The 27,084-nt window shown below is 44.2% G+C and overlaps 1 protein-coding gene across 1 annotated transcript; it reads right to left on the bottom strand.

Annotated features, from left to right (window-relative positions):
- Positions 1–639: 639 nt before the first annotated feature.
- Positions 640–27,060, bottom strand: ZNFX1 (zinc finger NFX1-type containing 1). Its single transcript, XM_045444278.1, has 14 exons — positions 26,451–27,060; positions 24,381–24,495; positions 19,794–21,602; positions 14,767–14,898; positions 13,182–13,330; positions 12,414–12,563; positions 11,263–11,377; positions 9,732–9,982; positions 8,151–8,290; positions 6,968–7,122; positions 6,454–6,599; positions 5,540–5,650; positions 4,779–4,874; positions 640–4,131 (listed from the first exon to the last, which is right to left on the bottom strand). Exons 2-14 carry the CDS (start codon positions 24,439–24,441, stop codon positions 1,690–1,692), a joined length of 5,757 nt encoding a protein of 1,918 aa, XP_045300234.1. The 5' UTR covers positions 24,442–24,495; positions 26,451–27,060; the 3' UTR covers positions 640–1,689.
- Between the last annotated feature and the right edge of the window lie 24 nt (positions 27,061–27,084).

Genomic DNA, 27,084 nt, shown 5'->3' with positions numbered 1-27,084 from the left:
TTCTCATCCTTTCTCAATCATAGGTTCCTTTGATAATGAGAGCGAAGGGATCCCCCTTAACAAAATTGTATGTTTGTACTCTGTCCTATATAATTTCAAGGAGTATACACCTCCCCACCACCAGCTCAAAAATTTTAATAGTTACCAGTAGCACATACCCTTGAGATTAAAAGTGTGTTTCAAGCTATTCACTTAGGCTGCACCTAACAGTCACCAGCAGAGGGTTCCATTCCAGTAAATAATGGCACACAGGCATGATGGAGTAGGGTTCAGGCTCCTCATATGTATATGCTTACAGAAAGGTCCCCAAGCTAAGTTGTTGGGTTAAAAAAAGCCAAGTGCAGAGCTGCGTACTTTTTTTTTTTAAGAGTTACATACATTGCATATGTATAGCTTACCTCTGGGAGGACTCATGAAGCTGTTAACAGGGTTGCCTCTGGGGAAGCAAACTTCAAGTTATGCTTTTATACAACAACAAAAAATTCTTTTTACCATAAGTACAGAGGACTCACCAGCTAAATAAAAACTCCGTACCACGGAAACCAGACTGGCCTCCTCGTAGGCAGTGGGTCCATCCCCATCCTCATGGTCTCAGGCTGCCTGAGCTGTTTCTAGAAGTTGACAAACATGGACCACTGATTTTCTCAATCATCATTTTTATTAATTGGCTTTATAGGCTAAAGTGCATAGTAAAGACAAAAAAGGAAATGCATACATAGGAAAAGGATATTTTTCTCACCAACATTAGAAAGACCTGAGATGCCTAAGTGTCTGTTCTAGGAACACTGGACTGAGGGAATATGTATGCAGGCAGCAGCAGGCCTGGGGGCTGGCTTCTGGCATGGGTCTAGGGCCTGCAGAAGCTGCTGGCATGCTAACCCTGCCCAGGCAAAAGCTGTAGTAGTGTTGGGACAAAAGGTCACACTTTGGATAGGTGCTGCTGGTTTAGTTCCATTCAGGGCCTTGGGGAACCAGCACTGCTACTGAACTCCTGCAGGCAAAGAAACCACCATTCCAAAGTGCCAGTCACAGGAGAGGGTATGAGGGATCACTCCTTAGTCAGCCTGGGCCTGCTGCAGAGCCCCCAGCTGTGGGTAGTTGCACTTTCCCACTCTGTGAATATGTAACTGGGTCAGGGTTAGTCACGGAAGTCTTTGTCTTATCACATGCCTCCATCTCTGGGAGTGAGGATGCCCCAGGAGGAGAGTGGGAGGGATTTTTGTGCTCCTTGAAAGGATAAGCAGTTCATAAACAACTCCTCTGGGCCTCTGTTTATTGGAATTAAAGTTAGTCTACAAGTTAGGGCCTGGCAATTAGAATGAGTCTGCTTCACTTGAGTTCATACTCTGTGCCCCCGGAGCACTGCAGAAAAAATATCTGAGTCAGGACCCAGAGATGCCAGTAGGTAGCCCTAGGTGGAAGCCCCAAACATGCTCCAGAGAGCCTGTCCACTAACTTGCAGGAGAAAAAAAGAAGATATCTGTTAACTTTGCTCTCAGTTCTGGAGGTAAAGTGCTTATTCTAGCGCAGGGGAAATCTAGAAACAAATGTGGGCAATCCCTAAAAGTGGATCCTTAAATAGGTACTAAGACTAAAGGACAATAATAAAAAACAAACTTCGGTTCCTTCGTAAGGGAGCCGATCCCAGCCAGGTGGTGGCTAGGCACAAGGCAGCGGTGCATCATCTTCCTACATCATCCTCCGGATCTCCTCAAAGTTCATCAAGTTGTTGGCCGTGTCAGACCAGGCAGGGTGCTGGGCTCCATCCATCTCAGAAGCAAGCTGATTGCTCCTTTCCAGAGTATGATTTATGCCCCCGATCACCTCCTTGCAGTCAGGACATGTGCCCCTCTGCATGGCTCCCCCACAATCGCTAATCACGTAGATGTGACCATTGGGGCACTTGAACCAGTGGCCCCGAGGATAACCCATAGCATTGACTATCTGCACTCGTTCTTCCTCTGAGATGCCCAGGCCAGAGCAGGGAAGAATGGTTTTCAGAGCTTCCATCTTTTTCTGCACAAACTTTTCATCCTCCTGGGTGAACTTACATGTTCTCTCGAGGATCTTCCGGACACTGTAGACCTCTTCTGCTGTGCTACCTCTCAGCTTCCCCTCTGCTATCTTGCAGCGGGACAGGAGGTTCACCAGGTATGTGAGCCTCTGGATTTCACTTTGGAGGTCATCCAATTCCTGGCTGGTAAAGCTCAAACGTTTCTTGGCTAGCCAGTCATGGACCTGCTCTAGTCGACTCCTCACTCTCTCTTGTTCTAAGACATGCACCTTTTTCAGAGAGTCTGATAGGCCAGCCAAGCGGTCGTAGAAGCTGATGTAATTCTCAACAAGGCCCAGGTCCTTCACTGACAGATTCTTCTGGGCCAGCTTCTCCTTTAACATCAGAAAGTCTGTAGGAAGCAGCTGGTGGAGGAGGCTCTTGCTCTCCAGGAGGGCCCGAAGTCGTTCCTGGCTGGTTGCAATTTCCCCTGCTGAGCCCTGAATCTTTTCCTTGACGATTTCAATCTCTTCCAGCCGCCGTTTGATGCTGGTTCCATACCTCAGGTTTTTGCGGATGGGCACCTGGCAGATAGGGCACACTTTCAACTTGATGGCAACTTCATCATCTTTCTGCTCATTCATGTAGAAGTCCAGGGCTTGCACCTCAAAGATGTGGCTGCAGTCTTCTAGCTGCACGAAGCGGGCGTCAGGCTCATCTTCAAAGCCAAAGAAGATCTGGGTGACTTCTTCCTGGTGGCAGACACGGCACTTCTTGGGGCACGGTTCCCCACACAAACCGATGCAGGGGTGGCCACAGGCCAGCAGCTTAGTACAAGGCACGTAGCATGGGGGTCGGTCGCAGGGCTCAGAGCAGAGTTTGGTGCACTGGTAGTGCTGGCAGCGCCAGACACAGGGCTCTACACAGGGGCTGCACAGTTCCCCACACTTCTTCTTGCACTGGCTGTGGACACAGCGGTTCTGACAGGTCCGTTGGCAGGGTGGGCACTCGCCGATGCACGGCTCCTGGCACTTGTGTGAGCAGATGAGGAGGCGCTTGCAGGGCTGCTGACAGCGCTCATGAAAGCGCCCTTCGAAGCAGCTGTGGCAGGTCCCAGGACAAGGATGCCCACAGTCCAAGATGGTGCCACACTTGGTGGTGCACTTGACCGGCAGGTCATACACGAGGTCTTCCACATTACCACATTTCACCTGCTGGCTGTGCCCACACTTGAGTTTCACGGTGACCATTTCAGAGCAAAACCGCACACAGTCTTCACCGCAGGGATGGCTACATCTGTGCCCACATTTCAGAACCTTGGGGCAAGGTTCTTGGCAGCAAAAATCTGACTCAGGCATGGAACAAGGAACCATTTGTTCGTGACCGCACCGAGGAATGATTTTGCGCACCTTCACCTGACAAGGCTGACACTCCTGGAAGCAAACAAGAGGGCACCGGTGCCCGTCTTGACAGATAACTTTCTGGCATGGCTTCATGCATTGGAACTCCTTGTGTGAGGAATCATAGGGGTGGCAGGCACGGGTGCAGACATGTCCACAGCCCAGCCGGAACTCACAGGGTAGGCTGCAGCCTCCTTCGGGCACTTTTTGGAAATCAGAAGCTTTGGATACTAAGGTGTGGGTATCAGGATGGTTCTGGCAGCACAGCTGGAGTGTGCGGCCTATTTGATTGTTCTCTCGAAGGGTATGGATGATCTTGCTCCACAAGGGCACCTTGGCTAGCATCTGCATGTTTCCGATGCAGTACATACCCTTCTTGGCACGGGACAAGGCCACACAGATGCGGTTGGATATCTGGAGAAAACCCACCTTGCCCTCCTGGTTGCTCCGCACTAATGAGAGGAGGATGATGTCATTCTCTTCCCCTTGGTATTTATCAACTACATGGACCTTGACGCCAGCAAATGTCTTGGCTGGCATGAGTTTGCGCAGGCAGAAGAGCTGCCCCGTGTAGGTGGTGAGGATGGTGATCTGGGAGGGGAGGTACTCCTGGCACAGGAAGTACTTGCACAATTCTACCACAAAGCGAGCCTCATGCTGGTTCTGGTGGCTTTTGCCTTCTTGGATTTCCTGTTCAGGAAAGTTGTGTTCTACAAAGAAAAGGTTGGAAGCGACCCCCTAGAAAGGAAAAGAAATGGTATGTCAGAAGGTTCACTCATGCAGTTCTTCCTATTTTCAGATGTACTGGCCACTGACCCTATTCCGGGGAGAGACTTAGCGAGGCTTTTTGTATACTTTGTACCATAATCTTTAATTCTGGTGTCAGTCACTACTGTATGTTTTCTTTTGGGACCATGGCAAGTCGGAAAATGGATACAGAATTTGTCTGTTTTAACTTCTCATACATTTGATATTATAATTTCCAACAGCCATCCATAATCTAACTATTACGGTTCAGCAAACAGGCAGAAGTTATGATGATGTTGAGTGAGCAGCTAACTTACAAGCACTCCACTGTGCTGATTGCTTTACACACATTATCTCCCTCAAGACAATAATGTAACGAGGCAGTACCCATTATTCTCACTGTACAGAAGATCAGGACATTCAGAATCGGTGTATCACTTGCTAAACAGTTACACAGCTGCAGAGCTGGGATTCAAAACCCACGTCTGTATCTCTCAACTTCTACACTATTTCTACTTAGTGACAAGCTTTTAAAAAAGTTGGCTCTAGATCCTTCTGAAAACCCTTTTTCATCCTAAGGTAATACAGCCTCCTTGGTTGTTGATACATCACAGAAAGATCAAATAGGACAGACTCACCTTTATCTTCTCATATTTGAGAACAGAGGGATGATTCTCCAGATCCTGGTAAATGTAGGGGGTCAAAAGCCGGGCAATTTCAGGGCGCATGCGGTGCTGAAATAAGACATACAAGTCATTAGAAAAATGGGCAGAAAGAGGGTGCCTGGCTGGCTCAAGTTGGTATAGTGTGTGACTCTTGATCTCAGGGTTGTGAGTTCAAGCCTCACATAGGGTGTAGAGCCTACTTAAAGAAAGAAACATGGGCAGAGAATAAAGGGACAGTTTTCTAAAGACTAGGTTGCTGGTGGAAAATCTGGAGGTAATGTGAAAGAATAAGGAGAAAAGAGCAGACTGTAAACAGCTCTTTCATCCAACACAAACTCAGCTCATCTTGTGGTATTTTAAAACAGAAAAGAAAAAAAGTCAGTCATTGAATTACTAAGCCAGTTTTATTTTTTATTTAAAAAAAAATTTTTTTAATGTTTTTATTTATTTTTGAAGGAGAGAGAGAGCATGAGTGGGGGAGGAGCAGAGAGGGAGATACAGAATCCGAAGCAGGCTCCAGGGTCTAAGCTGGTAGCACAGAGCCCAATGTGGGGTTCGAACTCACAAACTGAAATCATGACCTGAGCCGAAGTCGGACGCTTAACCAACTGAGCCATCCAGGCGCCCCTAAGCCAGTTTTATTTTTATGAGACCTTTCTTGCTGGCAACTGGCAGGCTCCCAGGAGACTTCTCCTGAACATGTGGTAGGTAATAAGAGAGGTCCAGCTTCTTACCTGGTAATTTAGACGGACGAAGGGAATGTTTACTTTCACCAGTCGTTCAAAGAGGGACACCTCAAGGTTGAAATTCTTGGCTAGATCATACACATTGGCGCTGGGACGCAGCTGAGAAAACAAACATGTTTGAGGACTCTCTACTGACTTATCTTATCCATCCAATCATATACTCACTTAACCACCAACCTACCCATCAAATGTTTTTCAAGTGCCTTCTATATGCCAGGCACTGCTCTAGGTACTGACAGGCTAAGGATAAAGAGTGACAAGGACATGAAGGCAAGAAATAAGGGTGATGTGATGGAGTGCCCAGGAGTGGTGGTTCCTTAAATAGGCCTCCCTAAAGAGTGACACCTGAGTTGATGCCAGCATGGAGGAAGGTGCCTATCATTTGAAAAGCAAGGTATGAGGGAGCAGGAAGGAGGGCAGGTGGTGGGAACACAGTGAGCAAATGATGGTGATATGAGAAGTCAGAGAAGCAGGCTGAACCTGGGAATATCTGCCTCTCTAGGCTACTTTAAGAAGCTTGATTTTTGTACTAAGTCAATGGGAAACCACTGGAGGGTTTTAAGCTATAGAGTGTCATGATCTGACTTACTTTTTTAAAAAAATTCACTTTGGCCCCTTTACAAAGAATAGATTAGAGGACGGCAAAAATCAAAGTAGGGGAACAAGAAGGAGGCTGTTTTAATAGTCCACTTGAAAGGTCATTATGAAACGAATGATACTATCTCTCAAATATACCCGATATCTAAGAGCACCTGCTCTTAGATTGAATGTGGGAGGTGAGGGAAAGAATCACAGAGAGCTACTAATAAGTTGGAGGACTGGTGAAGCAGAGAGACCAGGGTCTTCTGTCTGAGTGCAACCCTCCAAGAGCCCTCTTCACCTTCCAGGGGCACCTGCCCTACCTGCTGGTGGTCCCCAATCAGAATGAGGTGCTGGCAAGCTTTGCTCAATGTAGCAATGGTGTGGGCCTCAAGGACTTCAGCAGCCTCTTCCACAATGACAATCCGAGGCTCTACCTTCTGCAGGATCTGACGGTATTTGGCAGCACCTGGAGTCAAGAGAGAAGAGGCTCCTCTAAGCTGATGCACTGGAGGCTGGAATCTGAGTCTGTGAAAACTGAGTCCTCACATCCATCCAGGGCTGTGGTGGCCACTGAATGAGAGAATAAGTACTAATGAGTGGTCTCCAGACCACCAACACCCATGTTGGTCATTGTCAGGTTATCGAATGCAGCAGGGACAAGTGGGTGCATTTCATCATGAGTTCCCTAAACATAACTCACTTTCAATAGCTTTTCATGGCCTTTCCCTTTAACCTCCTAAAGAAGCTTCTCTTTACCTATCCTAGATAATCTGATAAGAGCTTGGCACCAGGAGTGAATGGCTGGATCTGGTAAACTTCCCCATGCTTTCTTACCTGTGGTTGTCATTCCTACAACCTGGGCATCTTTCAGGATGTGCAGGTCTTCCTGGAGCCTCAGCTCAGCCATTCTCTCTGCTGACGTGCGGTACTGGCGCTCATAGTTGAGGATCTTTCGGCGGGTGTCGGCCTGGTACATCTGTAGCCATAGCCTGGAGAATGTGAAGAACCAGAGAAAGAAGATGTGTGCTCTTTAAGATGGTGGAGGAACCCCCTGCAGTGTGTATGAGGTGGAACCGAGACCCTTGAGGAGCTTACGGGCCACAGAGGGAGAGGAAGGAGAGACCTAGGTTTGCAGGGAACCAAGATTCCAAAATGCCCAACAAAAAGAAGTACAGAGAGATGTACATAGGTGGCTAGGAGCTAAGGAGGAGAGTAGAAGAAAGAATATGGGTTAATTATTGAGAAGAGAGTAAGGGACTTCAAAAGCTTCAAGAATTTCTCACAAATTCTCCTTGGCACATCTCTGAGTCCCCTTCCCTAATTCTCCAGTCTCGTTTTACAAGTAAAGCAGATCACGTCACTACTCTGCTACAGAATGTTCCAAGAGCTTTTCGGTACTTTTTGAAAAGTGGCTTTTGATAATCCTGGCTCCTCACCTTTGCCCCATGAGTCCCTGCAGTTAGGCCCCTCCCACCTCTCTGACCTCACTTTCCATTTCTCTGAGCCACAGCTATGCTGGCTGCCTTCTTTCAATTTCTCAAATAGACATATTCCTTTCCACATCAAGGCCTTTATGTATGTGGTCCCCATAATTTCATCTGCTCCCCATTCCCTGCTGGTCTTGCTAATGTCTACTAATCCTTCACATCTTCCCTTGTCACTTTCCTGGATACCTCAGACCAGCTCAAATCCCGTGTTCATATTCTTAGCACTCATTGTTCTTTTATTTCTTAGCGGTTACGCCCATTTGTTAACTTTTTATTTGTGGAATTAACTAATTTGTCTCCCTGGATAAACTCTAAGCTCCATTTAAAGGTACAGCCAAGTGTCTATTTTATCCCATGTCTGCACCCCTAGCACTCAGTTCACTGGGGGTATGCAACCAATCATTAGTTAACACTGTTGAAGGTTGGGGTGGAGGGATGGGGGGTTATGTTGCAGGAACAGAAAAGGAACCCTTTGGGGTAATCACGTGCACTGGTTGGGGGTCGGGGGGAGGAAGCAATGGGTATAATACCTATATAGCTGCCAGCGAGAATTCAGGTCCAGCTGCCAAACATCTTGGATTTCACTGGCCTCAGCCTCAGTCATGGTGTTGAGTTTGCGAAGTTCAACCTTCACTTTCTTTTTCATTTTCTTTTTCTGGCTGCGCTGAGTCTGTGGACATCATTAACAGCCAGGGTTACCATCTGAGCAGAAACTGGCTCAGTTCTAAGACCAAGGTCGAGACCAGAGCACATTAAAAAGGGGCTGCCACCTCGGAAGAACTTCCTTGAATGTCTCAAATTCTTCCAACACATATCCATTGCAAAGTGGCTAAATGGGGGCTCTGGATCCAGTCTGCCTGGGTTCAAAGCCCCATCTACCTTTAGAGTAAGTTACTCAACCTTTATGTACCTCAGCATCGCCTGCTACAAAATGAGGAATAATAACAATACATCTTTGCAGGGTTGCTGACTTGACTAAAGGAATAAATACATGAAAGCACTTAGAATAGTACGGACACTTGTTATCACTGAATGTCCTTTGACCACATTCTATTTCTCATTCTTAAAACATGTCATGAAAAGTAGTACAGGTAGGTCTTTCTTGTTAAACGCTGTACAGGGCCTGCTAAGATGGTCTTAATGCCATCGTATCGAGACAGTACCTTTCACAAGAGGGTGAAAGGCACCATTTAGGAGAAAGTGCTCTCCCCTGGCTCTGTCACTAAGGACTGGCATGAAAGATGGATGTCACAATGTTATGAACCTCCCCTTAGTTCCAAACCAAACCAATCAACTCCCCCTGAGGCCACGTGGCAGAGAGATGCCCAACCCATAATTCCAAGTATTAGGATCAGATTTGAACTAGAAGATCAAGTTAAAAGCTAGCAGACCAGGGAAAATTGCATCCAAAGTTGACTTTGAAAGTCTCTTAAATCACGAGTTTAGAAAATGTTATTTTGAGTATCCAGTACTCTACCGTCATAGTAATGAATGGTAAATTTGGAGGACCACTTGGTTCTACCAAAGGAATGACCAGAGGGAAAGTCTGCGCATTCACATTATGCTGGCTTTAAGAGAAATATCAAATTCCAGGGTGAATAAAGGATGAGTACTCCCTCCAGCCTGTAAGGCTTGCTTCATTCTGCTTTACTTGAATTCTCTAAAATCTTAATGTATTTTTCATAGATTCATTCGTACTTGAGAAGATAATATCCATGAAAGCATCAAGCACTGAGACTGTAAGTGTTTGATCTGACCCATATGTGGTGCATTTTTCTGAAAGTTCAAGAGAAGCCATTTGGCCACCTGCTTCCTGTTTTTCTAAGTTGGAATTTCTTGCCAGCGCCCCTTTGAAGGGTCATAATTTTTATACTCTTGGGAACTGGACCCATCTTATACCACAGTGAGGACAAGGTGAATACCTTGTGAGGACAAGGTGAATACGCTGCTATAACAGAAATGGGTGAAAATAAGGGGCTGCAGTTCTAGTCAGAACAGATGTTCTCAGGCCTGTTTCAGGAGAGTTTAACCCCCACCATCTGGCAATAATAACTGAACTCCCATTTCCCATTCTGTCAGGGCTTCCAGAGGCCATGAGGAAGTGAGCTTACCTCCCACTCTCCTCCAGTTTGCTCCTGACCAGCTGCTGTCCCGGGGCCATAGTTATCGAGCCTCATGGCCAGAAGCACTTTAGCCAACTCCTGGACTGCCCCATTCTCTTCCTTCTTCCGCCGACGAAGTCTAACCACCTCTTCCTCCTCAATCACCCGGTCTGCTTGAATTAGGTCAGCCTCCTCGGCAATCTCAATCAGTGAACCCTCCTCCTCTCCTTCTTCTTCCTCCTCCTCCCCTTCTGCCTGGGCTAAGAGGAGAAAGCAGGCAAGACAGGAGTGAAACTCTTGAAGCCAAAGAATGGAAGGGGACACTTATAAGAACTTAGATGTACGAAAACATTCTCAAGGGGTTTAAGTGGTTACTTCTAGCAGGGGAAACTGGGAGAAATGAGTGTTAGGGGAGGGAGACTTAGGTTTCCTTATATATTTTGTTATATTTTTAAATATCATATAAACATATCCCTTTTTAAGAAAGGTTTCACTTATGTCAAATACACAAAGGAAGATATATGATGTAAACGGGAAATTTAAAGGATAATAAAAATGAACATCCAGGGTTGCCTCGGTGGCTCAGCTGGTTAAGCACCTGACTTTGGTTCAGGTCATGATCCTGCAGTTTGTGGGTTTGAGCCCTGTGTTGGGCACTGTGCTGACAGCTCAGAACCTGGAGCCTGCTTCAGATTCTGTGTCTCCTTCTCTCTACCCCCACTCCCGCCCCCGCTCATGCCCTCTCTCTAAAATAAAAACACTAAGAAAAAAAAAAAAATGAACAACTAGGTACATCCCACCCAATTTAAGGAGAAAATCCCCAATTTCTTGAAGACCCTTGTGGGCCTATCTAACCTGAATTTTGTATTGCTCATTCCCTTCCCTAGCTTTTTGAAATAACCTTACTATATCCATAATGCATACACATCTCTAAACAATACATCATCTAATTTTGGCTTTTTTTTTTCATTTCTTGAGCTCTACATAAATGGAACATTATAATGTATTTTCCTACACCTTGTTTTTTCATTCAGCCTGTTTTTGAGATTCATGTTGCCATATATGCTGTAATTCATTCCTTTTCACTGTTGTACAGTATTTCATGATCTGAATGGACAGTAACTGATCCACGTGCTGTACAAATATTGATGAATATTTGAGTTTTCTATTTTTCTATTATTTGAAAGTGGTGTACCAATTAATATCCCCACTAGCAGTGTATCATAGTTCCTACTGCTCCACCTTCTTGTCAATATAGCAAACTTGAAAATTTTTGGCAATCCGATGTGTGACAGCATCTCATTGTGGTTTTATTAGCTCTTTTCTAATGAGTACTTTCCATATGTTTATTGACCATTACAATTTCCTATTTTGTGATGTGCTTGTTAAGTGTCTTTTATTTACTTTACTATCAAGCTATTGTCTTTCTCTAATTGATTACAGCTCTTTATATATTCTAGGTATTACTTTCAAGTTTTAGTCTCCGGTCTTTACCATGTTCCACCTTAAGATGTGATTCTTGGTAGACATGCACTCTTACCTGTATTTTCAGGTCCTGCTGGAGCAACACTTTGGGTGAAAGAACCGACACCCAGGCCCAGCCACTCCAGCATCATGGAATGCTTCCAGCCCTGGAAGCAAATCCATTCACTATCCTGAGGAAGGAATTAATTATCAGTCATGAGAATTCCATGACAACCAGTGTAAAGGAAAGGTTTCTGAGAAGGATCAAAAGTAGTTCTCTTAAAATTCAGAGGCTGCAAGCTGGCAACCCTTGGGCAACGGGATCATTAAATACGACTTGTAGAGAATTTTAAAAATAAAAATTTCTGCTCTTGACAAAATCAGGATCTATGGCAGCAATGAGCCTGCATCTGAGATGGCAACAAATGGCTAAGAGTGGGTTGCTACCATTTCTTTTCCAGTCTGCCAAGTCCTCTCTACTTTCCAATGTCTCACACCCAGCTTGCTTTAGTCATTTACAGATTGACTGACTGACCCCTTCAGGCTTCTGGGTAACCCTAGAAATCACCAACTCAATGATAACAGAGCTACCATTTCAATGGGTTCCTGGCCAACCACTTTACAGGAATTGTGTCAGTTACTTATATTACCCATTTGACTGTTGAGAGACTGTTGACTGTTGAGGATCATACTGGCCATGGCACACAGTCTATGTGACCTTAGGTCACTAAGGTCACTAAGCCTGACTTCCAGGCTCTCTATATGGGCTGGGTTGCCTTATGATTTTGCTTTATAGAACAATCTCTTATAGCACACTAATTAAGTGGTTTATAAATACTAACTTGTTTATCCAAATAATAGTCCTATACCAATTACATCGATCTGTTACAAACTGCCATTTCTGCAAGTCAAATTTACAAATATTAGCAATTTCATATGGTTCAACTTAATGTTAGTATTATCCCCACTCCATAAAACAGGAAGCAGGCACAGAACAATTAAGTAACTTGCCAAGTGCAAAATCAGAATTCACATCCAGCATGCTAACTCCAGAGCCTTGCTCTTGACTAGTATACTCAGCACCTCTCCTCATGAAAAGGGACTTCTCACATTATGGCAGCATCAGATTATCCTAACAGCTAATGCTTCGCATTGTTGCTTCTGCTAGAGACTGCCTCCAAGTACTGAGGCAAGAGAAATGCTTACAGCCCCCAGGATGACCCCTACCTGTACTGGTCCATTCATCAGGCTTTTCCAATGCTGGGGGGAGATGTACTTCTCCAGGTGCTGTTCCCGTAGTACACCACGCATGGTACACTCCAGGGTCTGGGCCCCTTCATGCAGCTCTTGCTCTGACTCCTTCATTTGTGTCACAATCTGCCAAAAACAGAGGGAAAGAAATGAAAAGCAAGTGAGATCATCCCCTAAACTCAGTTTCTGCCATGAGGGAAAACAAAGCTAAAACAGGAACAGCAAGAAGAGAGAAGAAATAAATAGACCAGTCAAAAAAGTCTTAATTTAAATAATCTTAAAACTGAAGGGTTACTATCTAAAATGTCTAACAGACTCCTACCAACCAGTAAGAAAAAAGGAACAAAAAACAGGCTAAGGATACTGTTGTGGAGACTACTTCTCTTTTTCTTGGTAACAGGGACTCAGAGTTTTGCTTGGGTACACTGCTGCCCAGCTAGAAGATGACATTAAGCTGGCCAATGGGCTGTAAATAGGGCTGTTGGTGGTTTGCGGGGGGGAGTAGCCTTAAAAGGTCCTGACAGGGGCTGGGAGGGGTGGTATGCTCCTTTCTGTCCTTTTTCCATCTTGATTTTGAGGGCAAAGGTCACACCATGGGATTAACAGACGGAATGCTGGAAGGAACCTGAGTCCTTCACCACTTTGTGGAGCACCTATTTCCTCTGGACTGCCTACCCAGAAAGCCACTGCTACCTAGTCTATTTCTACCATGAACTATCTCAGATACCCAAAGCTGGGACTCACACTCATGTAGGCCCTTCGGAGGTGCATGGGGAGGTTGCGACGGAATTCCCGCTTGTTCCTCAGCTCCCTCAGGGTGAACTGCTTCAGGATTTCACTGTTGCTCCTGCCACCTACCCGCACGATGCTGGTCTTTTGACACTTGTAGATGCCTATGGAGCAAAGTGGAGCATAGCAGAGGTGAGAGGAGCTGCGCTGGATTCCCTCAGGTGAGAGCTGTATGTGTTTCAGATGTTATCTCAGCTGGTTCCTTAGGGAACAAACTGGTACCTACAGGAATCCACCCTATTAATGACCAAAAAGGCCTCAGAGATGATATGACCTGCAGAGCAGTAAAATGTGTACTTAAGAACATAGGCTTTATTTTTTTAAGAGAGTGAGCGAGAGCAAGCTGGGGAGAAGGACAGAAGGAGAGAGATAGAATCTCAAGCAGGCCTCACATTCAGCACGGAGCCCTGCATGGAGCCCAATGCAGGGCTCGATCTCACAACCGTGAGACCATGACCTGAGCTGAAATCAAGAGCTCAACCAATGGAACCACCCAGGCACCCCAGAACATAGGTTTAGAATCAGATATCTGGGAACCCAAACCTTGACTTCACCACTATTGCTATGTAAACTGGGGCAAGTTTCTAAACTTGAGGCTTCAGTTCTTCATCTGTGATTTGAAAGTTAAGCACTTAGTAAATGTTCTGTTATTCACTCTACAGGTATTTACCACCTGGTCACTATGTGCCAGGCATGTGCTAGGTTCTTAAGATATAGCAGGTAAAGCACAGACTCTATTCCTAATTTGTTCTCAGGTCTCACACTCTGGCACAGAAGATACACGTTAAACAATTTCTCATAATAGCAGTAAGTACAGTAAGTACTGTAAGTACAGGATGCTGTAAATATATAAGAGGGCAACTTACCTAGTTTGGGTGGGGTAATCTAATATTTAAACTGAGACTCCAAGAATAAAAAATATTTAATCTGGGTGAAAGGAAGATATGGAAAATAATATTCAAGGAAAAGGAAAAACATATTATTTATTCATTCATTAATACAATTAGTATTTTTTTGAGTGCTAGAATCCATAAATATAGCAAGAAAAAGGACCAACCCACACAGTGTTTATGGTCTAGGGTAGAAACTCATACAATAAATTGTTACATATGTATTAAGTCTCTGAAGAAAAAATACAAAAGGAGGCTTAACTTTGTCTGGGGGCAACTGGAAAAATACACCTGAAGAGAGATTTAAGGAGAGATCTAAAGAATGAGTTGGAGTCAACCAGGCTAGATGATAGATGAAGTCAAGATGCAGAGAGAAAAAGTGTCTTCTAGAGATGGGGGAACAGCATGGCCCAAGGGAGAAGCTGGAGGAATTCAAGGAACTGCAGACAATCAGTGTTGTTGGAGTTAGGAAGAACAAGGGAAGAGGAAGGAGATAAGGTTCAGAGTTGGCTGGAACAGACCAGACAGAGCCTGCAGGTCATGGATAGGACTACGGGCTTAGTTCAAATAGCAATAAAATTTAAGCTACCGAAGTTGGTGATGGTTCAACTATAAATGTCTTGATAGAGAACAATTTTGCCTAGAATTACCTTCCAGAAACTGGTCCAAAGCATGATTAGTATAACATACAACCAAGATGGGGAATTTCTGGACACTAATTTGCCAGACAGGCTCATTGGTTAGAAGTGCCTGAACGATTTTTAGACCAACGTAGGTTTTGCCTAAAAAAGAAAGAAAAAGGAGAGTTAAAAAAAAAAAAATAAAGACTTTCTAGAAGGAGTAATTACTTACAGCAAATTATTATTAAAAAAAATTTGAAGTCATACACTGAGATGGTTTAAAAATCCAAGAAGCACAAATGAGTATTTTATGAAAAGTGTCCCTGCTCTTCTCCCAGTCATCCAGTTCCTCTCTGGGAAGCAAACCAGTATTACCAGTTTCTCGTGTAACTTTCCAGAGTTAGTCATTCTATGCAAATGCAAACAAAAAATGAATATAGTCTTTCTCTAGCCTTCCCTTTTTTTTTCAATGCAAATAGCTGCAGACTATTTTCACTACTCTACATCTTGCTTTTTCACCTAATGTACCTTGGAGACAGCTATCAGCACATAAAAAGAATCCCTTCTGGGGGCGCCTGGGTGGCGCAGTCGGTTAAGCGTCCGACTTCAGCCAGGTCACGATCTCGCGGTCCGTGAGTTCGAGCCCCGCGTCGGGCTCTGGGCTGATGGCTCGGAGCCTGGAGCCTGTTTCCGATTCTGTGTCTCCCTCTCTCTCTGCCCCTCCCCCGTTCATGCTCTGTCTCTCTCTGTCCCAAAAATAAATAAACGTTGAAAAAATAAATTAAAAAAAAAAAAAAAAAAAAGAATCCCTTCTGTTTTTTGCAGCTTTAAGATATTTTTTCACAACTGTAAGGTATTTTTTAGCCAGTTGTTTACTATCTACTTGCTAACTCTCATCTAGCAAATTATTTAGAAATGCTTTCAATATACCACAGACTTGCCTTTGTGAAAGGAGGGAAAAACTCAGAGAAATCAACATTCAAGTTAGAGTTATGGGCTCATTAGTAAATGGCCAAGAATTAATTAATTATGTCTACAAATCGCTAAATCCTTACACTGTGTCAGGCTGAGAAGTTAGCCACTGTTTTCAAAAAATCAAAGGTGAGTGAGGTAGCAATACAAGAAAATCAAAGATTTCAGTATAGCAAGATAAATAACAACAATTTCTTCCTTCCTTTTTTCCCTTCGTTTGGGCTTTTTTTTTTTTTTTTTTTAAATGAAGTAGGCTCCACACCCAACATGGGATTTGAACTCACGACCCTGAGAGCAAGAATCTTGTGCTCCACAGGGGTGCCTGGATGGCTTAGTCACCTTTTTCCCCTTCAAGTACTGAGTGCCTAACAGGTGTCAGGCACTGGGTTAGATGCAAGAAATACCATAGTGAGCATAACAACTATGGTTCTTATTTTCCTGGAACTTACAGACTTGTAGAAGAGAAAGGTAATTAATCACAGAAACAAATGTAAAATCATAAATGTGGGAAATGAGAAATACCCAGTACCAAAAAACCCATATAACTGGGATTCTGGCCTAGTCAGAGGCTAGAAGAGACTTCTCTGGGGAAGTGAAAACTGAGTTAAGAGTGGGCAAGAAGGAATAGGGATAGGGTTGGGAGGTTTCTGCCATATTCCAGGCTAAGGCTTGATTTCAGCGGGAGACGGGAGATAAATAGGCAGACAGAGGAGAAGTTTCAGAGGTAACGTTGACTGGAACTTGATAATGGTTTGGCTAGGGTGGGGAACAGAAAAGGAAAATTAGGTTTCTAGTTGCAGGACTGGATGGATAAGGATACCTCAGAAGGAAAGAAAATCTTTATAATTTAATATTTACTTTGTCTCCTTCCTTCCCCTTAGAATAGATACTTTTTGGGATTCCCACCTCAAAAAGGACCCCCTTTACTACTTCCCCCTCATATTCACCAGTTCTTCTCTAGTAACCATTTATGTGTGTGGCTTAAGCTAGCCTGAAATTATTACTACACTTGGAACTAATGAGTCCTAATTCAAGTGATAACATTAAGGGAAATTAACTGCAACATGTAGATTTTGAATATACAAAAAGCTCCTCCAAAGCAGTGAGAAGTCATTCAAAAAGAACCCAATCCACAGAAGTAGTAATATAAATAGCCAATAAACTGACAAAAGGATATTTAATTTCATTCTTTCAAAAAAAATTTTTTTTTTTTTTTTTTTTTTTTTTTTTAAGAGAGAAAGAGCAAGAGACTGTGAGCGGGTGAGAGGGCCAGAGGGAGAGAGAAAGAATCTTAAGCAGGGCTTAAGGAGCTTGACACAGGGCTCGATCACACGACCCTGGGATCATGACCTGAGCTGAAATGAACAATTGGATGCTTAGAGCGCCTGGGTGGCTCAGTTGGTTATGCAACTGACTTCGGCTCAGATCATGGTCTCACGGTTCATGAGTTTGAACCCCACACTGGGCTCTGCGCTGACAGCTCAGAGCCTGGAGCCTGCAGCCCGCTTTTGATTCTGTGTCTCCCTCACTCTGTCTCTCTCAAAAGTAAATAAACGTTAAAAAGAAAAATAAAATGTTGGATGCTCAACTGACTGAGCCACCCAGGTACCCTTTTAATCTCATTCTTAATGAAAAAAATACAAATTAACCACCGTGATATACATTTCCAGGGAGTGATTTGGCAATATCTATTAAAATTACACAATTATATATTCTTTGATCAGGTTAGGAAATTTCTCTTCTGCATATGTTTTGCTTGTATATGAAATGATTCACAAACAAGGCTATTCACTGAAATATTGTTTGTACTAATAAATCTTTCCACACGGGACTGGTTAAAGACATTATTCCACTGTATGGTATATTATGCAATCATAAACAAGAGCTACCACTTATGTACCAATATGAAAGGAACACCAAGATATTTTCTAAATGGACCAAGCAACATGTACAAGATGATTTCTAGCGTAATGGGTTAAAAAAAAAGTAAGGGGTGGGGTGCCTAGCTAGCTCAGTCAGTGGAGCACACAACTCCTGGTCTTGGGGTTGTGGGTTCAAACAAGCCCATGTTGGGTAGAGAGATTACTTAAAAATAAAATCTTAAAAAAAACAAAAAAAAAACAAACAAAAAGAGGGGTGCCTGGGTGGCTCAGTTGGTTAAGTGTCTGACTTCAACTCAGGTCATGATCTCACAGTTCCTGAGTTCAAGCCCCACATTAGGTTCTCTGTCGTCAGCACAGAGCTCACTTCAGATCCTCTGTCCCTCTCTCTTCCCTGCCCTCCCCCGTTCTCTGTCAAAATAAACTTTAAAAAATTTACAATAAATAAATAGAAAGAAAGAAAATCATAAAGTACAATAAATATATTCAATTCAAGCATTTGCTTGAATATTTATAGAATACCTCTGGAAGGATCAACAGGAAGATAACATTGTTTTAGGGAAAGGAACTGAGTGGAATGGTGGGAAGAGAGATTTAAAAAATTTTTTTGAACCATTTTTACTAAAACATAAAAAATAATGGTTCAAAAATTTTAACCTCACAGATCAGCAAAACCTGATCAGCAAAAAACATTGAGATAACACACAATACTGGAGAAGATATAAGGAAATGGGAACACTAGTTCATTGTTGGTGAGAGTGTAAACTGGTACATCCTTCTTTTCTTTTTTAAGCCTTGAAAGCATCTCTTTAATTATGCATATTTTTCCATTATATAGGTGTTTCTTATCAGAAAAAAGTTTCCATTCAGTTACATAACTTTTTTTTTTTTTTAACGTTTATTTTTGAGAGAGTGAGCCAGCAAATGGAGAAGAGGCAGAGAGAGAGGGAGACAGAATCTGAAGGAGGCTGTAGGCTCTGAGCAGTCAGCACAGAGCCCGACGCTGGGCTCGAACTCACAAACGTTAGATCCTGACCTGAGCCAGAGTCGGAAGCTTAATAACTGAGCCACTCAGGTGTCCCAGGTTATATAACTTTTTATTGTGAGTTGCTATTACTTTATCAGTGTTTATTATTTTTCTAAAGATTTTAAGTAAACTCTACACCCAGATGGGGCTCGAACTCAGAATGCTGAAATCAAGGGTCACATGCTCTACTGACTGAGCCAGCCAGTCAATAGCCCTATTAGTGTTTTTTAAAGACCTCTTTCCAGTGTTTTTTTGTTTTTTGTTTTTTTGCATGTGTGTGTATCCTTTATGGAGGATAATTTAGCAGTACACACTATAACTATTAATGTGAATTCCCACTTTAGGAAATAATAAGAATACCTAAAGATAAACACATACCAGATACATAGATATATAGATGATGGACACTTACCAAAGCACTCTATGTAATGACAAAACAAACAAACAGACAAACAAAAAAACATCATGGTACACTCACTCCTTACAGTGAATGCAGGCATAGTAAAAAGAGTGAGACACATTTCTAAATGTGACTGGAGTGTAACGAATGTAAAAAATGTCTGTAACACGTTATAAAAATAACTGACCATTTATGTTATTGAAAGAAAACAAAAAGTATGAGTGCATGTATGTAAACATAAGAATACAGACACAGAAATAGATCAATGGTCACCTTTGAGAACATCTGGAAAGATACACATCAAACAATAGCAATTATCACCACAAAGTAGGATTAGAGTGGCATATGGGGATGAGGGTGCAGAGAGGCATATTTCCATGAGAAGTATTGTGTAGTAGTTACAAGAGGCAGGACTCTATAGAGTCAGTGCCTCAGTTCAAGTCCTAGGTCTATCACTTACCACCTTTATGAACTTCAACATATTATTCAACCTCTTTGTCTTAGTTTTTCATCTGTAAAACAGAATGGTTTCTACTTCACAGTAGAAGTAGACCCCTAAATTTGACCCCTCAGCAGTCTTCTCTAACCTAGTGACTTTTATTACCATGCATACCAATGGCTGCCCACTGGAAAATCACCACGAACAGCTACTTTGTAAGTAGGTTTGATGCCCATTTCAGGAGAATGTTTCTAATCAAGACACTCAAGAAACCTAGAGACAAGCCTCCCTTGCCTATCTCATAGGGAAGAGGTCACGTGATCTGAAAAATTCTCTTACCTGTTCCAGGAGGTCCTTGAATAATAGCCAGTTCCCTTGTGAGAGCAAACTGCAAGGCTTCCATTTGGGAGTCATCCAGCTTCAGGGCTTCTTTTGAGGGCCACTGGCTAGGGTCTAAGACATTCACTCTGGGATATCTTAAGCCTTCGGCATTCCTCAGAGAATCCTCAGTGGCTGAGGGATTCTTCATTAAGGGAGTGAAATCATATCTGCCCCCCATTAGCAAGTACCTTGGCTCCCTCACGTAAGAGTCACATTCCACAATGTTCCTCTGGAATGGGACATCCTCCTCCTGGACCTCCTGAAGTCCTTCCAGGACATGCCTATAGGCCTCAAAGTATGCAGTTGTCTCCACCATAAGGAAAGAGTCAGAGGGCTGGACCTCCGCTAGCAGCTGTTGGCTCTGCTCATTGAAAGAGAGCTGGACAATTCCTCGGCAGAGATCTTCCTGCTCCCGATTAGACACGGTGGCAAAAAGAAATGTTTCAAAGTTGTCCTTGGACATGCACACCAAAGATCCATAGAGCAACCGCTTGGAATTCTGCCAGCGAACAAACTTTAGTGGTTTTGTGTCAAACTGCACCTTGTAGACAATGCCTGATGAGGAACACACGGGGGTGATAATCCTGGTATCAAAGTAGATTCGAATGTCATCAAATTTTCTCTTCCTGAGGCCTTGGTCTTCAAAGCTTTGGAGAAGTTCCAAAATGCCTTCACGTAGGGGTCTAACAAAATCTTCTCTCAGGAGTCGGAAGTGGGTATCCAGATAGATGGCAGTGCTGTCGTATTTTCCGGTAATGATGTTGGGACGAAGGAATGGCCTCTCATCCAAGTGCACTTCATTGTAAGTAGGGTAAATGGGCATGGTCCTGTAGCTCTCAACATGGTCCTCTGCCTCAGGCTGCACTAGAGTGTAGGTATCCACCCTTAAAGTGCCCTCTCGCCTCTTTTCCTGCAGATGTTCGATGATGGTCTGCACCTTTTCCAGGTTCTTCTCTGTCTCCTCTTCTATGTCAACCCCCGAGGCTCTCAAAGCGTTAAGAGAAGCTGGCAGGAGGGAAATGAGCATGGAAGTTTCCTGCACAGAGCTGGCGGGGAAGACACTTACAAGGTCCTGGAGGAGAGAGATGATGTTGCTAATGTGTTCTGGATATTGGTTTCGAATGTCAGGGATGGGTTCAGTGACCATTCCTACCACATAAGTTGGTAGGCAGACTTTGAGGAATTTGGAGTTCTTCAGTATGCCCAGGACATGGAGAACACTCTGGCGGTCCATTTTGGAACTGCAAGCCTTCCTAAGAACCTGGCAGATGAGCTCAAGGAAGTTGGATTTCATAAAAGAATGAGACAGGAGCTCTTTCAGCCCTAAACTTGTGGCAAGAGTGATGACCACCTCAGAAGGGTCTTTCTGCAGAAGATTTTCTAGGAATTTGTAGCCCAGTTTCTTCACTTGCTGTGGCTGTTCTGCAGGCTTCTGGTGTGGGGTTCGCCACTGCTGGAAGTTTTCATCGGACCAGGGTGGTCTGTGGTTCCTTCCCTCCTGGTTGCCATTTCTCCGCCTAGCATCATTTTCCTGACCACGTCTTTGGCCTCTAGGTTCATCACTAGTGCGCCCCTCATGGTTTCTCCTTCCCTGATATGGATTCCTGCCCATAGCCCCAAACCTTTCTTCTCTTTGCCGTACAGGAACAGCATGGTTGGTGGCCCTAGGCTGCCTTCCAGGCTGGTTAGCTCCTCCTCTGAGAGCATTCACTGGTGAGTTATTGGCCTGATTTCTAGCTCTTGGTGGTAATTCTCCATCCACAGGCCCTAAACACAATGGGAATACTGGGTAAGCACAGAAATCAAGGTACAAGAAAATCTAACAGAACAAGGGACATACTCTCATTTTCCAAAACAACAAAGGAACTTAGTAGGTTTTCTTTGCAGAGAAAAAAGACTTCCTATGAAATCATGTAATAAATGTAAAATAGATTACTGTGGTTGCAGCACATACTATGAAAACATTGTTTTTTCAAAGGGTGCAAAAGGGAAAAAGAATAAACATTTGTTGGGGCGCCTGGCTGGCTCAGTCAGAAGAGCATGCAACTCTTGACCTTGGGGTTGTGAGTTCAAGCCTCACGGTGGGTATAGAGATTCCTTAAATACATAAACTTAAAAAAAAAAAAAAAAAAAGAAACATTTGTTGAGTGCCTAATCCGTGTTAGAGGATACATACTTGCAGTATCTCATTTAATCCTCATGAGCTGAGATTATTTCAGAGGGTCAAAAAGATCAGCTCATTGCTTCTGAGTCTTCTGCCAGTACCAAATAATAGCCAAAGCATGAATTTCAGAGCAAAACAGTCCTGATTCAAATCTTGTCCTTGCCACTTCCTCACTGTATAACCTTGAACAAGTCAAATACTTTCTTTAAGCCTAAGTATCTATGTAGGTGTAAAGACTAAACGTTTGTAAGATGCTTAATAGTATACCCAACATGTAAAAAGTTCTCATTAATGTTATTACTAGTAGCACTAGTAATACTTTTCCATTGGGAATACTCTATTGATTTCCAGGCCACTGGATCTGCCACTAAACAATTATGTTACAGGCAACACAGGCATCAAGTGGGGTAAAATTACAGGAGAAATGCTTCTTGAAATTTGTCCAGCATCAGATGGCAAAGGGGAAGGTGGGGTTTCCTTTACCAAGATGTTTTTGACCAGTTAATACATTGAGAATGAAACCGAAAAAGCAAACTCAAATTTGTTTTAGGAAACTGAAAAATGAAACTCAAGTTTTTCTCCTTTCTGAAGCACAAGTTCATCCACATAGTATTATTTACTACCAGCCCTCAGATAAGAAGTTGTTGGGGGAAGGAGGAGATATACCAAGTCCACACATGAAAGCTAACATCACCCTGTGGATGAAGCTGAACTTGCCTTCCTTAATTTGTCACACCTTTCAGAAGTAAATTTGGCCAAATTAACCAAGAGCCCACTGTCTTTCACTTTCGTTTCCTATAAAATTGATGGAGCTGACCCAACTTGGCAGAATTACTTGGAGCTTTTAAATACAAACAAATAAGACTGTGTACAATGATGTGAGAATAAAAATGTTATGAATGCACATCATATTCAAGATGACTGTACCATTTCATGACATTAGATGCTAAATCTATTTATGTGCACTTTTCCTTGTTTTGTACTTTGCAGAGAAAATTCTGAGGTGACAACATAAAGGAACATTTGGCAAAATATAAACCCTGTATTACTGAAGTCTAAATTTTACAAGTGTTACCTTATTTGCTTTTCAAACTCTCAAAATATCAAAAGAAAGTCCTTCTAATATTTCAATCTGACCCAAAGACTTGATGTTTTGAAGAATAAAAATTGGTATTCTCATTCTTTGAATAGTCACACAGCTCATAAAATAAAATTCTACAGTTCTTCCTCATTTATTCTACAGCTAAAACTCAGATGACATGTTGCAAACTTAGGGAAAAAACAGGAATCCATTTGGTTTTGTTTGAAAGTTCTAAGCAAATAGAAAAATCATAGCAGTAGAGTAATGTTTTTGGAATGAGCTTTACTTTGGTGACTAGGATTCTAGACATATGCCATTAAATTAAATACATATCCATTAGCCATGTATGGTTATTAAGAATCTTAGACATGGTTAGCCTGAATTAAGATGTGTAGCTTTGAACACTGAATACCAAAAATAGGGTAAACATCTCATTAAAGTTTCTTTATACTGATAACACCTTAAAATGGTAATATTTGAGGAGCGCCTGGCTGGCTCAGTCAGAACAGGCGACTCTTGATGTCAGGGAGCGGGGTGGGGGGGTGTCATCAGTTAGAGTCCCACCTTGGGTGTAGAGATTACTTAAAAATAAAATCTTTTAAAAAATGATAATGTTTGAGTATTTAGGGAAGTAAAAATACTGAAATTATTAAAGTACTTGACAATAAAATGTATTCAGTTACTACAATAAATGACATTATTTGGATATACTCATTTAAACACATGTTAAACAAATTACTAAATTTTTAAAATGGATTTCATGTGTTTCTTTTTGCTTCTTTAAAAATGTTTATTTATTTATGTTTGAGAGAGCAATAGCATGAGTAGGGAAGGGGCAGAGAAAGAGGGAGACAGAGACTCCCAAGCAGGCTCCGTGATGTCAGCACAAGGCCAGATGCGGGGCCTGAACTCACAAACCACAGGATCATGATCCAAGCCAAAACCAAGAGTTGGGACACTTAACCAACTGAGCCACCCAGGCACCCCCATCTTTTTACTTTTTTAAATGATGCTACTAGAAAATGAAAAATTACATTTCTGGCTTGCATTATGTTTCTTTTGGGTAGTACTGCTCTAAAAATTATTTCCAATTCAGACACCTTATCGCTGTCTTTGTTAATGTGAACTATACCCATTCATCAGCTCTTAGGAAAAGGAGAGGGTTGTCTATTTTTCAGTCATTCATGCTGTGGCTAAGGAATAAGCCATTCTTTACTTGAGAGAGGCTGTTAGTCTTAGGCGGGTCTGCTCATTCATAGGAATTCAATTTCCTTCCCATTAAGTAGAAAATCTTGCTCACCTCTGTGGTTAGTATAGGGATTTCTTGGCCTGGCCTCCAAACAAGGTCTTCTGTCCTCCATGTCTGAGTTACCTGAATTCCTCCACGCTCACGTTATTTTCGGTTATCTGGAAATCTGCACAGATTGAGAGATCAAGGCCCCTGAAACACAGCAGCTAGCAGAAAAATACCCAAAACAGCATCAAGCCAATCCTCCTGCTTCTACATCTTAATGATTTGTAAACTAAGAGTTAAACACAGATTTAATCACAGGCACAAGTGTTCAACTCTGTGAATGCCCAGTATGATATAAAATGTTAAATTCACCATTTAGGTGATTTCAAATTCCTCCCTCCCTTTTATCCTTGCACTTCGTTGGGGCAGAGGGAGTGTCATCAATTCCCATTCAGAACTACTGTTTGGTTTATGTCTTTAGCCAAGTTACTTAATCGGTTGCTAGGTTTCATTTTCCTCTCCCACGAAGCAGACAAATATTGTTGCCAGGGAAGAAAGAAGTACATTTTTGTTAATCCAAAAACCATGTATTCACCATGCCATCCAACAGTTATGCTACACAGAACTCTATAGCTTACAGTATTCTACAGTTTGTAAATAATTAGTGAGCAGTTATCCCTTATCCTATCGTTTGGAATGCAGCCAAACCGATTAAGCCCTCTGTTCTACTGAATCAAAGAGAAAAAATTACATATTTCAATAACCAGAGGCTTAGCATCTACAGAATGCTGTTTCCCCAGGACCAGCTAGAAATCTGCAGTTTCTTCCTTCTCCTTTCTTCTTAAAGATTTTTGACAGTGATCCTGTAAGAGGAAGAGGAAGCCCCTTTAAGGGAACTTCTCAATGCAACTCATACATATCATATGAGCTGAGGCTAGGGAATGAGTGGGTGACTCAGAGTCCCCAGCAAAGGGATTTTTGAGACTGTCCCTGTAACTGACTTTTAAAATATTCATAGTTGGAAACTGTGAATAGATTTGGCATTATATGAGGAGTAGCTTTTATCCTCTTCAGAAAAAGGAGTCCTTTTCCTTCCTGCCGGGAATATTTTGGGTGAATCTCTTCTCTCATCTTATCAAACCCAGCTCTCAAACGCATTCAGTATTTGGGGGGGGGGGGGGGGGGTGTTTTAATTAAAAAAAAAAAATTCTGAGGAGAAAATGCCTTCTCCTCTGGTTGAAAAATACTAAAATAGAAACTCAAATTTTCTGAAAAGGGGTAAAAGAAATGGGAAAAAAGAAAAAGGGAGGAGCAGAGAGAACAGGAAATGCTATGAAAAAAAGCAGACTAAAGTGAGTTTCTTTGGGAATCAAGGCCTAAAAGGGCAGGAAGAAGAAAATCAGTGATGGTCAAGGTGGTAGAGGGGTCATATCAGAGAAGGGTAATGGGGGGGGGGTAGGAGGGGGGATGGAAGAGGCTGAAACCAGAGGCCGGAGGTGGGTTATCAGGGGGATTCTCCAGGGTCCCGAGAGGATAGAAGGAGGGACGGAAGGGTCACCGGCAACCAGGAGCCCAGGAGTTTCTGATGGAGATATTATGGGGTCGGGGCGGGGGGGGGGGGGGGCAGGACCGGGAAGTGGCTAGGCTGGGGCAGAAATGGCAGGGAGGTAGGGGGCTTCAAGAAGGTCTGGCTGAGCCCCGCTGGGTGGGGGGGAGGCCGGTGTTGGAAATGGGGATGAGGAACCCAGGTGCTGAGGGTGAAGGAGGCGGTGGCCGGGGAGGACACAGGAAGACGAAGGGGGCGGCCGGGGCAGAAAATGAGGGCAGACATGAGGGTGGGAGGCGGAACTAGCTGATGGGGCCGGAGGCAGAGGTGGCGACGGGGGCGCCGAGGGGGTGGTGGGGCTCTGAGGGGCGCACGTGGGGCTCTGAGGTGGGTGATGGGGCGGCGTCCTGAGGGGGAGGCGGGGATGCCGAGGCAGGTAGGGGGCACTGAGGGCTGAGGAGGCGGCGGGGACGCTGAGGCGGGCGCCGGGGCTCGTGGCGGCAGATGTAGTGGAGGGGCGGCGCGGGCGCCGGGGCTCGCGGCGGGCAGAAGCAGGTTTGGGGCCGGGGCGCGGGGCGGGGGTCACTCACCCAGCTCCGGCGCTTCTTCTCGCAGCCACCGCCGCCGCCGCGACTGGTGCTCGGACTCCGGCCCAGGCTGGTCCGCGGCCCCGCCCGGCGCCGCGCACTTTCGGTTTCCTTTCCCCCCGCAGACACTGGGCGGGGCGAGGGGCCGAGAGGAGGGGAGGAGGAAGAGGGGAAACAGTGGAGTTGAGCGGGGGGAGGGAGGAGGAGGAAGAGAAGGAGGAGGAGGAAGAGAAGGAGGAGGAGGAGGAGGAAGAAGAGGAGGAGGAGGAGGAGGAGGAAGAGGAGGAGGAGGAGGAAGAGGAGGAGGAGGAGGAGGGGACCTCTGGGCTGCGAACGAGGGGGCCGGGCCCTGATGCTCTGCCGGCGCCTCCGCCCTCAGGCCCGGCAGGGGCGGGTGGACGGACTGGTGTCGCCTCAGCTCCCCACGGCGGCGGGGCCGGCGGGCTCGGGCGGGCGCGGCTGAGGGGAGGGGACTGAGGAGGGCGGGTTAACAGCGCCCAGGGCCGTCGCAGGCCTGAGCCCGCCCCGGAGGAGGGGGAACCCGCCGGGTGGCTTGGTGCGTGTGAAGCGCGACATGGCGGCGAGGCCGACGAGCCCTTGTGGCCCGGAGTGTACCGGGAAGGGGGCGGGGCTAGGG

This window comes from Leopardus geoffroyi, chromosome A3, assembly GCF_018350155.1.
Source record: "Leopardus geoffroyi isolate Oge1 chromosome A3, O.geoffroyi_Oge1_pat1.0, whole genome shotgun sequence".
NCBI classification, from domain to species: Eukaryota; Metazoa; Chordata; class Mammalia; order Carnivora; family Felidae; genus Leopardus; species Leopardus geoffroyi.
The sequence above is the reverse complement of the archived record's forward strand: the minus strand, read 5'-3'. Positions and strand labels throughout refer to the sequence as shown.

Coding starts and splice junctions, on each gene's coding strand:
- ZNFX1 (XM_045444278.1), bottom strand. CDS start 24,441: ATGGAGGACAGAAGACCTTGTTTGGAGGCCAGGCCAAGAAATCCCTAT. Junction 21,603..24,380: donor TCCCTATACTAACCACAGAG/GTGAGCAAGATT, acceptor CATTGTGTTTAG/GGCCTGTGGATGGAGAATTA. Junction 11,378..12,413: donor TGATGAATGGACCAGTACAG/GTAGGGGTCATC, acceptor TTCCTTCCTCAG/GATAGTGAATGGATTTGCTT.